The 14,020-nt window shown below is 41.8% G+C and overlaps 1 protein-coding gene across 5 annotated transcripts in view; it reads right to left on the reverse strand.

The window, feature by feature from the left end:
• Positions 1-14,020, reverse strand: part of RMDN1 (regulator of microtubule dynamics 1) — a 29,977-nt gene that overhangs the window by 15,678 nt on the left and 279 nt on the right. For 3 of the 5 annotated variants that reach the window (XR_003043669.1, XM_006924059.3, XM_025041137.1), the window contains exon 2: positions 3,979-4,096. Coding sequence is in view for 4 of the 5 variants with exons in the window: in XM_006924059.3 (XP_006924121.1) it covers positions 3,979-4,096 (118 nt within the window). In the remaining variant the exon portion in view is untranslated. Of the gene's footprint in view, positions 1-3,978; positions 4,097-12,795; positions 12,905-13,805; positions 14,009-14,020 lie in introns of those variants that run through there. The other 2 variants (XM_025041138.1, XM_025041139.1) reach the window with 2 other exon arrangements.

Genomic DNA, 14,020 nt, shown 5'->3' on the forward strand with positions numbered 1-14,020 from the left:
CCCACCCCCGCCCCCCCAGAAAGGAGCTCAGCCCCGCCCCTCCTGGATTCAAGCTGGTGAGAGCGGGCCTGGACTTCTGAACCACGACCTGGGAGGTAAGAAATGTGTTGTTTTAAGTCACTCAATTTGCGGTAATGTGTTACAGGGGTGGCGGAAAGCTCACAGAACATTAGACTAGATGTATCGATGTGGCGTGTCTAAATGTGTGTCTGCGTAGGCAGCAAAGTTACATTTAATTCTATTCACATCCTCCCTCCAACTCCCTGAGGACAGTGACAGAGATTACTGTCCTTACACCACCTGAGACTCTACATCTCATCGCCCGTGTCACTAAAGAAAATGGAGAAATCTAGTGAGTAATTTAAAATCACGTAAATCTTTTTCGTGTATTATTCTTTTTTAACCTCTTAAATCACTTATCTCCCATTTCTTTATTATACAGTACAGTACCATAAGCCATAGTATACAGGCTTTAAATATATACATATTTACATATTTTCCTGATTCTAAAAAGAAATTTCTAAAACCATCTAGTGTGCAACTTAAAAGAAAAAACACACTTACTCTGATACTACAGACTCACACAGGCACTAGGGTGGGAGCATGGAGACCCAATCAGCTGTGTTTTACTTGTTTAATACTCTGCATTTTTCCTGAAAATATTTAAAAATAAGCTGTTACTGACATAAAGAATATAGTCTATAAAATGGACTAAACTTTTAAAGTACATTACTTTTCAACTTAAGTAATGGATGAACTGAGAAACTAATTCACCTACAACTGTAGAGTGAATTTTTAAATTCGGCCTAAAATGAATATGCACAAGAGCATAATTATTAGAATCAAAAAAAAAAAAAAAAGTGGAAAAACAAAGTGAATGATGTGACGTGCTGTGTGTATACGTGAACTCTGATTTTCTAGTTTCTTTGCCGAGTGTGCTTAGCCGTGTGAGGCTTCTGGACGGGAACAAAATACTCTCCTCTAAGCCAGTACAACAACTCTATTTCTGACGTCTCTCCACAGAAGATTTACAAAGCAAAACATGAATATCTAGATTTTCTAGACACTCCGAGATTTTTCTAGACATGAGAAGGCTCTAAGCAGAGCAACATCATAAAATTTAAGGCAAACGTTCACGCCAACAAGACCCAGTCCTGGAAGTGGTGTCTCCACACGTGCCTGCAAGTGGCCCAACAAAGCCTGTGTGCAGGAGGAGGGACCTCAGTCTACAGGTTCATCGGGAAAGAGACGTCAGTACCAGGACAGGAAAAAAGACAACGGAAGGGATGACATGAAGGCCATGTGCACCGAGCTGTGTGTCATCACTGCCTTTTAAGCATCTGACAAGTCACCCCTCTCTCTCTCTCACTCACACACACACACACACACGTGAGAGCACTGTGAATGTACCTTGAAGGACTTTAAATTTTGCTTATTTTAAGGAAATAATGAAAAACTTTCTACTGGAGTGCTTAAATCACTGCTGACAAGTAGGTATCTAGCACGATCCTGTGAATACAGACATTATCATTTAAAAAATGAGTCCCATGATCCCACCCAACTGGGATGTGAAAAATATGTACGCCCTTGGATTCATTTCTAAAAAAGTCTCACTTCAGAATATGATTTGATCTCTGTAAATGGAGAAGAAAAAATATTTTTAATCGGCTTCAGTGAGCATGAAGCAGATCCAAAAAGAATTAAGCAGTTTTGATGAGTGGAATTATTTGAAGACCAATTCCTAAAAATACGGAAAATAAGGATCACGGCAAAGGGAGATGTATGACAAAGTGACACTAGCGAGGGCCAATGGAGTTCTGTTTCCACAAGAACATGGACTATTTTCTAAGTTATAAAAAATGGTTTCTATATTTTATCAATAGTTGATGTTTTTCCAAGGGCTATGGCCTAGTCTCACAAATAAATTATGTAAACATGCCAATCAAGTAATTATAACGTGAGGTTTTGTTTAAGAAAACAAAGGGAAAGAAATCAAGAAAAGGTAAACAACCATCCATGCTCTGTTCTTTCCATTAACGTCTTAAGTACTCAAAATGCACTTGAAAATAAAGGATTCAAAACTATAAGGCAATTTTCATTAAAATCTAGAATAAAAACAGTAAATTTAGTTTTCGGAATAAGTTACATTTTGAAATATTAAAATGTTATTTTTTTTCAAGGTTTTATTTCAAGGTGTTAGGATTGGAATTAACATTTAGAATTAATTCTGCATGTACATATTTTTTTCACATTGTAGAAAAAGTTATGACTTCTTTTGAATAGCACATACACGAACAGAGATACAAGCCAGCAAAATGAAAGAATTAGCATGTACTGGATAAAAAGAATCTGAATTTCTATAACACAAACGCACATACCATACACACTTTTGGGCCAAGTGACAACTACATATGTACATAAGGCAAGTACTGGTACATCAGAGGTCCCGAACACATCTTTGATGCAATCACTTAGGAACTGTAGAAAATAACACCCAGCACCTGTGTGCCAAATTAAAAAAGAAAAAATTGGAGGGCTGTGCAAGGCCATGCCCAGCTCAGGAGGCCACAAGGTGCTAGCACCTTACAGTGTTATTTTCAGGTTATTGGATACGCAGTCATTTATGTCATCAAAGACGCTTCTGAGAAAATGCGCCATGATCACGAAGGGTAAAAGTAACTTCGGTTTCCCCTTCGAAGCGCTGCACTGCGTCGCTCAGGGAGGCGATGGCGCTCTGCACTCCTTTTCGCAACGAAATGGTGCTAAAGTGCACAAACTAAGCGTGACAGACGCAAAAAGAGCGGGGTAAGCATTCTAACCTCTGCTCTGACAGCTCCGCTTGGAGGAAATTTAAGCTGGTGAGCGTCTTTTCAAAAATTAGTATTATAGTGAAGCATACACACACAGAAAAATCTTAAATGTGCAACCACTAGGCACATCTCAAAGATGTTTTTAAAAAATTAATATTATAATGTGATAATACAGCCTGTCCTAACTACTTTACAAACTTGCTGTGAATAGTGAAGTTATGGTGAAAAGTCTAGGAAGTTTTAAAAAGCTGAGTTCTTGTATTTGCCAAAACACTGACCCAGTGACAAAACCAAGTTCGTATTTCGTCCATGAAAATGATACGTTACAAAAAAGAACACATTCTCAATTATCTACTTTTTAAAAGAATAGTCAAAGATAAATAAAATCAGGAAATAACTAGTAATTTTTAGATAATATTCTCAAATTCCTCAACTATCAGATTTGTAATAAGAACATCTATTCAAAATCAAATCTTTGCTTCTCTCCTCAACCACCTTCTTGATGATTAGAAAGCGAGGATTGTGAAAAACAAAAAGGCTTAACTCATAAAACTTTTTCTCTAATATACTGAAATTTTGGCTAGTCTACATATACAACTGGTTTGATTAAATTTAACTTTTAAAATATGGCAAGTATTGATGTTTATTTAACTATAGTATACCAGATAAGAAATTTATGTAATATTCTACTTGTCAACCAGTTATTTGATACTTAGTACCAAACTGCATTGTTTGTAAAGTAACTGAGCCTGTCTGAACTACATCGAGAGGAGTGTAACAAGGAAACAAAAGAATCACTGTATCTTTGTCAAGCTGGGATTAGCAAACTTTTTCTGTAAAGATCCGGAGAGTAAATATTTGGACTTTCTGGGCCAGATCTGGTCTCTGTGGTACATTCTTCCCGCCTCCCACCCCAAATCCCTTTAAAAATGAAACAAATGTTCTTAGCCTAAGGGCCCTATAAAACTATAAAGTATCAAGAGCACTTCTCATTGAAGGAGCTCTAGGTGTTAGAATATATATCAGAATGACGAGTAAAGAAAAGCAGAAAATAATCTAGCCTACGCCAATGTCAGTTTCAATACTTATCCAAAATAACTGTACGTTATTAACAAAAACATAACACACACAAATCGCTAAGTGTTCCTGATGTTTAGCTCAGACTCACCTTTGGCTGTGGCATGAACCACAGCAGTCCGAGAGATGACTTGATAAGTCTCAAAACCCAAATAAGACAAGGCTGAGAATATGAGGCTTCTTTTAAAGGCTCCTGGGTTTCCCATCACCTGTGGAAACAATTACGGGCAGAGTTAAACAGAAAATCTGAAGTGACTGCTAAATCAAACAAAATTATGTCACGTTTCTCCCACCCTCACAGCGATCGATTCCAAGAATACTGGAATCTCAGAATTTACTTCATCAAATTTAGTAAAATTATTTCTCATTATTACTTTAAAGAGATTGCATATTCTCTTAAGAAAATATTCATAGTAATGGTTAAGGGTGGTAGCTTATCTAAAAATCACAGTCGTGCTGATAAGTGCTGGATCTATATTGTATTTGAGAAGGCACAGGTATTATAATTGTATAAACACTGAGACACCAACATATAAAAATCGATTTTAAGAAAAGACAAAATGAAAAAGGAAAAAAAAAAGACAAATTGAAAAATATCAAATGTGGTAATAACACATAAAAAATGTACATGGCTTTAAGTGAAGATATCTTCAAGAGATTCAGAAAACCCATAAGTTCTCAATAAAACAATCAGGTTTAGAAACTGTCATAATTATGGCCAGAATTCTCAAGGCCAATGGCAGAGGAGTGCATGGGTCTCACCTCCCTTTACCCATGACAATTTTTCTTTCACGGAGCACGTTTTCTCTTTCTGCTGACTCATCCCCATCAGTCTGAAAACGAGCTATACAATTATCTTTATCAGCTGTGACCTTTACTTTCTTAAAAGCAAAAAACAAAAGCCCTCGTGACTCCACCTCTCCCTTCAGTCTCATTTTCCAACTTCTCTTTTCAGCAAAACTCTTCCAAACTTGTCTGTACTCTATTTCCACTTCCTCTTCCCATTCTCCCTTCACTCGACACAAATCACACTTTTATTCCCACGACTCCACTGAGAATGTTCTAGTTCAGGTCACAAAGGAGGCTGCTATTTCTTACGGTCATTCTGAATTCTCATCTTACTTGACCTATCAACAGCATTTTACAGCTGATCACTCCTTTTTTTTAAAAAATCACGAATGGAGATTTAATTGTTTACAAACAGCTTTACTGAGCTATGTGACACACAATAAACCGCACATACATTTGTACAATGAGATATGCGCGTAAGCCCATAAAACCGTCACCATGAGCACACTGAAGATGACAGACATCCGTCGCCCCTCGATCTCCTCGTGCCTCTTTGTAAGCCACTCAGCCTTTTCCTTCAGCAGCTGCTCTGTTCTCTCTTTCTTGAAACATTTCCCCCGGCTTTTGAAATACTTCTCTCTTGAATTTCCTGTTTCAACCACTGTTCCTTTTGTTTTGTTGGTTCCTCATCTCCAACCTCTCACTGTCCCAGTGTGTCCTGGGCTCAGTCCCAGACCTTTTCTTTATCTGTATCAATTTAGTGATCTCATTTCATTTCATGACTTTCAATACCACCGGCATGCCAAAAACAAGCACATGTAATCTAAGGCCCACATCACCTCTGCATTTCAGAATCCCAAATCCAGCTGCCTAATCGACATGTCTCCACAGGAAGTACACCAGGTAGCACGGGGGCATCGGCCAGAACAGCTACTGCCTCCCTCGAATCCCGTTTTCCCTTGGTAAACGGTGACTCGCTGCTTCTGGTTGTGCAGGTTAAACACCCAGACACAGACACACAGACACACCCCCCCCCACTCCCTTGGGGTCACTCTTGACTTTTTCTCTTCCCACCCACACCCAATCCACATTTCAACTTCTAGTAAGTGTCTAGAGTGGGAAGGAGGAATCCGACATATTCCAGCTTGCTAAGTGCTTTATTTACCTCCTTGAGCATGAGCATATTGAACCCAAGTGGATTCAAAATAAATCAACAGCAAAGCAGTAAAACTAAATTTGACGTAATCTCATTTGTAACACTTAATTTCCTGAGTTTACTTGTATTTACCAAAGAGAAGCAAGGTGGGGTAGGGGCAGAGGATATGGGTGTGTGCGGAGGGGTGTGTATTGCTGTTGGCACCCAGAAAAAACGGAAGAGACTAAGTTTTATCAGTAAGTCTCCTCGCTCCTCTGGCAGGTACACCAACCACACAGCAGGAAAGTTGTACACACGATTAATTACAGCTTGAGCATTCAACCTCCCTCCGCTGACCTCATGCTCAACAAACACTGGCCTTCTTAGAGGGGAGAAAATGCAGTGGGCACCTGACATTTATAATTCTTACTGTAAACTGATAAAGAACGGTTTACCAGTTGGACTCACATCAGTTTGGTTAATGTGAAGGGTCTCTCTGTTCATCTCTGGGAAAGGAGATAAAAATCATGTTTCTGGAATTAAAAAAATAAAATCAATGAAAAGAATCAGGACTCAGTGACGCCTCGAAAATACTGACAACGTGCGAGACTGTCTGAGACAACCAGGATCTGCCATCTCACCTCGTGCCTCCCATGCCCTTCACAACGCCTTTCATGTGATGAATTCTCAAAAAATGTTTGCTGCACAACAAAAGCAAGCGATCTCTTAGATCTTTTATTCAACATTAATTATACTAACTTCAAGCTATAAAGAATTCAAAAATACAAACTCGTCACTAGATAAAAAGGAAGGTGTCACCACCACCTCTCGGTTTCCCTAACTTCCTGTCGGCTCCTCCTCTTCTTAAATGCGGGGTTCCCTCCATGGTGGGTATGAGGCCTCCTCCGGTCTTACTACGAACACTGTCGACCCCCTCACCCCCACACTACTTACGGCCACGCTAACGGCTCCCAAATCTTCACCTCCAGCCCGGACCTAGCAAACTGTCTATTCTGCGTCAACTTGCACATCTCGTCAGTCCCCTTAATTAGCTTAAAACGTGATTCATCTCCTCCTCGAACCCCCACATCGCTGTCTAGAGGCCTACCCCAGGAAACAGCGTGGCCACCCACATGCTGCTCTGGCCAGAACCCTGAGCCTCCTCCTCGGCTCCTTCCATGAACTCCCAAAGCTCAGCTGTCAAGTCTGCTCAGTCCACCTGGAAGCTGTGAAGGCAGCCACTGTCCCCAAGGCTACTTCATCAGTGAAGTCCACACCACCAGTTCTCACCTGGCTTGCAGCAATGACCTCTGATCTGGTCTCCAGCACCCACTCTAGCCTACCCATTCTTGACACCGCACAAAATTATTTGTTAATGCAAACCAATCAAATAAACATCCCTGTTTAAACTGTTTCATGGTTTCCTATAACTTTAGAATCTCAGAAATACACATAATTTACAAAGTTTTCTGAATCTGGTTGTGGCAGGAACCTCAAAAACGGCCCCCAACAGGTTCCCATTCATGATGGCCATGGGGGGCAGGGTGTCCCTAAAACGCCTCCTCCCAAAGGACACATCAAATCTACAGCTATAAACAGAACAATGCCCTCTGAAAGAAACCCCCAAATAGCTGAGTGACTCCTATACACCAAGTAAATGAGGAAAAAATCCAAGAGAAACGGGTAGGAGGGCCTGAGACACACTCTCTACAGACTCCACAGCAACCCCCAATCAGGAGAGAACTCACAACCCCAATTTTCTCCCTGAGGAGCGATGGGTTTGAACCCCACACAAGGCACCCCAAATTTTAAGGCTTGCACCTGAGACGAGCCCCGCAAACAACCTGCTTAGAAAGCCAACGAGGTCTGCATCCACAAGACCCATGGGTGACAGCACACAGAGCAGTTCTAAAAAGACACTGCAGACTCATCCACCCACCAGCACCACAGAGGGACAGCAGAGGGACAGCAGACCGCCACACACCTCCGGCCTTGCTGCCAGACAGGCCGATTAGCTCACCCTCACAGCTACGCCCGAGGGGCAGGAGTCTAATAAACACAGCTAGTGGTCAACCACAGTCTCTCCCACAGTCCGGGAGGGCCGGCAGGTGCTAGGTTCAGGCTCTACCCCTGCCGCGCCCCAAGCTGTGTCTGAGAAAGGAGTCTGTGTAAACGTCTGGCTCCCCACTTTGGTGGCTGCCACTCCGAGGACGCATCCCCTGACGGCCTGGCTCTGGGGGCCAGCAAGGCTGTGTTCATGGTTCAGAGAAACAGTAGCAAACAAAGAAACTGGTCGTAACTGGATATCACCCCAGAGCTCAGTGCAGAGGGTGCAGACAGAAACACCCTCTCTAGCTTCCCCTGAAAGAGGCTTATTTTCGTGTTTAAAAGCTGCTGCTTGAGGGTCTGGCTTCAAATCAGCCTGAATCCAGGTGATGACTAAAATGCCCCGCTTTGGGACAGTGACAAACCTTGGCACTGCTGGGAGCCACTAGGAATAAAGTAGACTGCCTGAACTACCACAAAGGCTTGACGACAACCAAGAGCCAGGAAAGGGCTGACCAGTTAAGTCTCACCTCCTATACCAAACCGCTCCTTCAAGACTGTGAGAGGTGCCTATTTTATCTAGTGCAGAGAAACCAACGCAAAAAGCTCCCCTCCCCAAATAAAGACAGAGAATAATGCTCCAAAAGAAAGAACAAGATAAAACCTAGGAAAATGACCTTAATGGAATAGAGAAAAGTGATTTACCTGATAAAGAGTTTAAAATAATGGCCATAAAGATGGTCACTGAGCTCGGGAGAAGAATGGGTGAACGAAGTGAGAATTTTAACACAGAGAAAATATTAGAAAGTACCAAACAAAAGTCACGCAGCTGAACAATTACCTAACTGAAAAATACAACAGAAAGGTTCAACGGCAGATTAAATAAAGTGGAGAAAAAGACCAGTGAACTTGAAGACGGGGCAATGCATCCAATCACAGCAGCAAAAGAAAAAAGTGACATCAAGCCCACCAATATTTGTATTATGGAATTCCAGAAGGAGAAGAGAGTAAGGGGCAGAAAGTTTATATGAAGAAATGGCTGAAAACTTCCCTTTGTGGAGATGAAAACAGACACCTACATCCAGGAAACCTAGGGAATTCGAAATACAATAAATCTAAAGACTCACAAGATACATCATTAATTAATGTGTCAAAAGATAAAGACAAGGAGAGAGTCAACACCACATTTAAAGAATCACGCACCATGATCAAGGATTCCAGGGATGCAACGCTGGTTCGACGTGATACACCACACTAACAAAATGAAGGCCAAAATTCATATAACCGTCTCAAAAGATACAGAAAACATTTGACAAAATTCGACCTCTATTTGTGATAAAATTCTCAACAAGGTGGGTATACAGGGAACACATTTCAACATAATAAAGACCATATGTGATAAGCTCACAGTTTACGTCACTCAACAGTGCAAAGCTGAAAGCTTTCTCTTTAAGATCAAGGACAAGACATGGATGCCAACTGCTGCCACTTTCATCCAGCGTAGTGCTGGAAGTTCTAGCCAGAGCAATTACATGAGAAAGAGAAAAGGCATCTAAATCACAAAGTAAAACTGTCATTTTTTTTGCAGATGACATGAGATTATATACATAAAACTCCATCCAAAAACTGTTAGAATAAACATATTCAGTAAAGTTGCAAAATAACAAAATCAGTATACAAAAATCTGTTGTTTCCATGTATGAATACCAAACTATCAGAAAGAGAAATTAAGAAAACAATCTTTTACAATCGCATCAACAAGAATAAAATACCTAGGAATAAATTTAACCAAGGAGGTGAAAAACCTGTGCACTGAAAACTATATGATATTAATGAAAGAATTAGAGGACACAAATGAAGATATTTCTGGATTGGAAGAATATTGTTAAAATGTCCATACTGCACAAATGAACAGATTCAATGTAATCCCTACCAAAATTCCAATGGGGTTTTTTGCAGAAACAGAACAAGTAATCCTACAGTCTGTATGGAACCATACACGATGTTGAATAGCCAAAGTAATTTTGAGAAAGAACAAAGTTGAAGGTATCACTCCCTCATTTCAAACTATATCATAAAGCTATAGTAATCAAAATATTGATACTGGCATGAAAACAGACACACATATCAGTGAAACAGAACGGAGAATGCAGAAATAAACCCACACATATATGGCCGATTAACTTATGACAAAGAAGCCAAGAATAAACAGGGAAAGGATGGTCTCTTCAGTAAATAGTGCTAGGAAAACTGGACAGCCACACGCAAAGGAATGAAACTGGACCCACCTCACACCATGCCCAAAAATTAACTCAAAGTGGATTAAAGACTTGAACGTAGGACCTGAAACCTACGTAAAACTCCCAGAAGAAACACAGGCGGTAAGCTCCTTGACATGGATGTTGGCAATGATTTTTTTGGATCTGACACCAAAAGCAAACACAAAAAAAGCTAAAAATAAAGCAGTGGGACTACATCAAACTGAAAAGCTTTCACATAGCAAGAGAACCTATCAATGAACTGAAAAGCAACTACCAAACGAGAGAAAAGTATTTGCAAATCATATATCTGATAAAATATATTAAAAAAAAACAACTCATACAATAGCCAAAAAATAAACAATTTATTAGGAAATGGGCAGATCTAAAGTGACATTTTCCTAAAGGCATACAGATGGCCAACAGGTACATGAAAAGGTGCTCAAAATCACTAATCATCAGAGAAATGCAAAGGAAAATCACAATGAGACATCACTTCACACCTGTCAGGATGGCTACCACCAAAAAGACAAGAAATAACTGCTGGTGAGCATGTGGTGAAAGGGAACCCTTGTGCACTGCTGGTGGGAATGTAGATGGGTGCAGCCATGATGAAAACAGTGTGAAGGGTCCTCAAAACATTAAAAATAGAACTACCATGTGATCCGGCAATCCCCCTTCTGGGTATCTATCGAAAGGAAATGAAAACAATAACTCAGAAAGATATATGCACCCTCATGTTCATTGCAGCACTATTTACAATAGCCAAGACAGGGAAGCAACCTACGTGTCTGTAGATGAACGGATAAAAAATAAATGCAATGTATATATGTATACACACATACATATATACATATTGCGGATAAAAAATAAATGCAGTGTATATATGTATACACACATACATATATATATACATATACATACATACAACGGAACATGATTCCGCCATAAAAATGAAATTGTGCCATTTGTGACATGAATGGACCTTGAGGGCATTATGCTAAGTGAAGTAAAGACAAACAGTATGATTTCACTTATGTGTGAAATCTAAAAAAAATAATCCAAACTCATGGATACCGACGATAGACTGGTGGAGGCAGGGGGCAGAGGGGCTGAGATGGGAGGAGGGGGCCAAAGGTGCAAACTCCCAGGTATAAAGTAAGTCCTGGGAGTGAATGTACAGCATGGGGACTATGGTCAATACCACATTATATATTCGGAAGTTGCGAAGAGAGTAAATCATAAATAAGAGTTCTCATCACAGGAAAAATACTGTGTGTGGAGACGGATGTTAACTAGTGATCATTTCACATCAAGTATCGAATCATGTTGTACACCTGAAAGTAACGTTATGTCCATTATTCCACAAATAAATTAATCCATTAAAAATAAAGCAATCCGCAGTGATCCCCGCCTCCTGATATTTGCTCCCTTGTGAAAACCCGTCCCCTTAAATGTAGTCTGGACTGACTACCTTGGAAGAAACAGCACGCAGAAGTGAAGGGAGCTACTTCCAAGGTCAGGTCAGGGAGACTGGCTTCCGTCTCTAACACTTGCTCTCCTGCCGCGGAGGAAGCCAGCTGCTGTGCCTTGAGGCAGCCCAGTGGGGAAGCCCTCCTGGGAAGTAGCAGAGACCTCTCTACAACCACATGAGTGGGCTTGGAAGCAAACTTTCCCTCTACCCCCATGGCTGAGCCTTCAGACTAGACCTTAGGAGCTAAAGAGCCTGATTTAACGGCGAGAGAGACCTTCAGCTAGAGGCACCCAGCTAAGCCTCACCTGCAATCCTAACCAACAGAAACCGTGAGATAAACGTTTGTTTCAAGCCATTAAGCGGTGTGATAATCTGCTGTGTAGTAGCAGATTCCTGCCTGACTTTTCAGCCTTGGTTGATTTCAGCTTATTCTCCTACTTCAGCCTTCGGCCATCCTTTCGGCTCCTCAAGGTCTAACCGTGCTACTCTCCTTACCGAAATACTTTGTCCTCATCTTCCCTTTAGCTAGTTAACTCCTAATCCTTCTTTAGCTCTCATCTTTAACTGCTCACACCTTTTCCCCTGCCCCACTTCAAAATCAGGTTAGGAGTCCTATGCTCCCCTTTTCCTAACACTGAGCATTCACATTTACTCAGTGACCACCTTTCCTCGTCTGTAACATCCATGAGAAGAGAGTTTCTGCTTCTCATGTTCATTGTATCCTCGGAGCTCACAACAGAGCCTTGCTCAGGGTAAGCGCTTGATACAGATGTGTTGAAAAATAAACATTCAGAGATGGGTGTTTTATAACAGACTGCAAATAGAAAAGACAGATGAAACGTCTTCCAGCCACTCAGAAGTAGCCTCTGATTTCTCTGATCTCCTGGGAAGGAAATATCTCCAAGATGACTTACTGACATTAGGCTTAGAGAAAAATCCGGCTTAAAATAAAGGCTTAAAAACATAACTCGAGAGTTGGTAATAATACATAGTTCCAACTCTCTAAAAATGCAGTAAGCCTAGAGGGGAGAATTTTTGTAACTGCCTTTGGCTTATAGTGGAGTTTTATTACAGCAGGTCCTGGAATAACTTTGTCTCTTTCAATGTTGTGTCACTATAAGGCTGACTGACGAGATGCCATTAGAATCGAACTCCTGTTTGTATCAATTAGCCTGTGGGAAACCCGGTTTCGTTACACAGGTTTACCTCATTTCACTGTGCTTTGCTCAACTGCGCTTCACAGGTGTTGCGTTGTTAACAAATTGAAGGCACGACCCTCCACCAGCAAGATGACGACTCGCTTCACTGCAGAGTTCTGGAAAGGAACCCGCAGTATGAGGTTTGCCAGGACGTTGTTTTGCCAAAGTCCCAAGAACCCACCGACGTTGAGTGAGAACTTACTGTACTTTTACATCTTTCTAGTTCCTCCTGATCCTGACTTTCTTCCTACCGTTTCTATCTTGCTTCTCTGGTTTTCAGTTTTTCAGCAGAGGCTGTATGCAGCTAGCTCATGGGCTCTAGACACATTCCACCTGTGGTCAATCTAGCTGTGTGACTCGAACACGTTATTTAACCGTTTCGGTTTCCTCTTTTAAAAAACGGTTAAATAACAGTTCTTACTTCACAGGGTGGAAATGAAGGTTACATGAGGTAATGCTTAGCACAACGACTGGTTACAGCAAGCCTTCAATAAATACTAGCTATTGAAGTTATCCAAAAACTATGATCACCTGAGAATTTTAAATTCGCCCGCGCTCTCATCTGAAAACCTGAAGCTAACTGGTTTCACACTCAGGACCTCGCCCCGCCCGCTGCTCGTGTCGTCTAACATGTCCCACCTGGCTAGGAGCTCGGAGGAAAGGGATCGAGCCTCAGCCTTCCACTGGCCCCCAGCCCCACCCAGGGGCTCGAACGCTGCAGGCAGAAGTGGAGATTTTGGAGTTGAAAAAAAGGAAACGCCTAGTTCAAATGACAAATATCATGTGCATCAACGCCCACCCTCGCCCGTCACTTCTCCTTCAAGAACGAACGGACGGACCAAGGCTCAGGACAGCCCGACAGAAACGCCCAAACCTGGGCCGCAGCCAACGGCCATCCCAACGTCCGTCCTTAACGTCATGCAGATAAAACAAGCGACTCGACTGGAAAAAAACAAAAAACAAACCCTAGATAGTGACAAATCTCTGCTCCCGAGTCGGAGGGATTTTCAAATTTACCCCACAAAGTTTCAGTCGGGGAGGCCGACAGCCTCAGGTGCCGGGACCGCAAGCGGCACCGCGGAAGGGAACAATGACTTCACGGCGACCGGGTTCGTCCCCGCACGCTGCCTTCACACGGGAGGCCAGGAGGGGACAGAGTCGCGCGAAGAGGCAGCGGGGGGCTCCTCCGACCCGGTTCCGGACAGAAGGGGCGGCTCGCGAACGGGCGAGCA

The sequence above is a fragment of the Pteropus alecto genome, unplaced genomic scaffold (genome assembly GCF_000325575.1).
Source record: "Pteropus alecto unplaced genomic scaffold, ASM32557v1 scaffold87, whole genome shotgun sequence".
Lineage (NCBI taxonomy): Eukaryota > Metazoa > Chordata > Mammalia > Chiroptera > Pteropodidae > Pteropus > Pteropus alecto.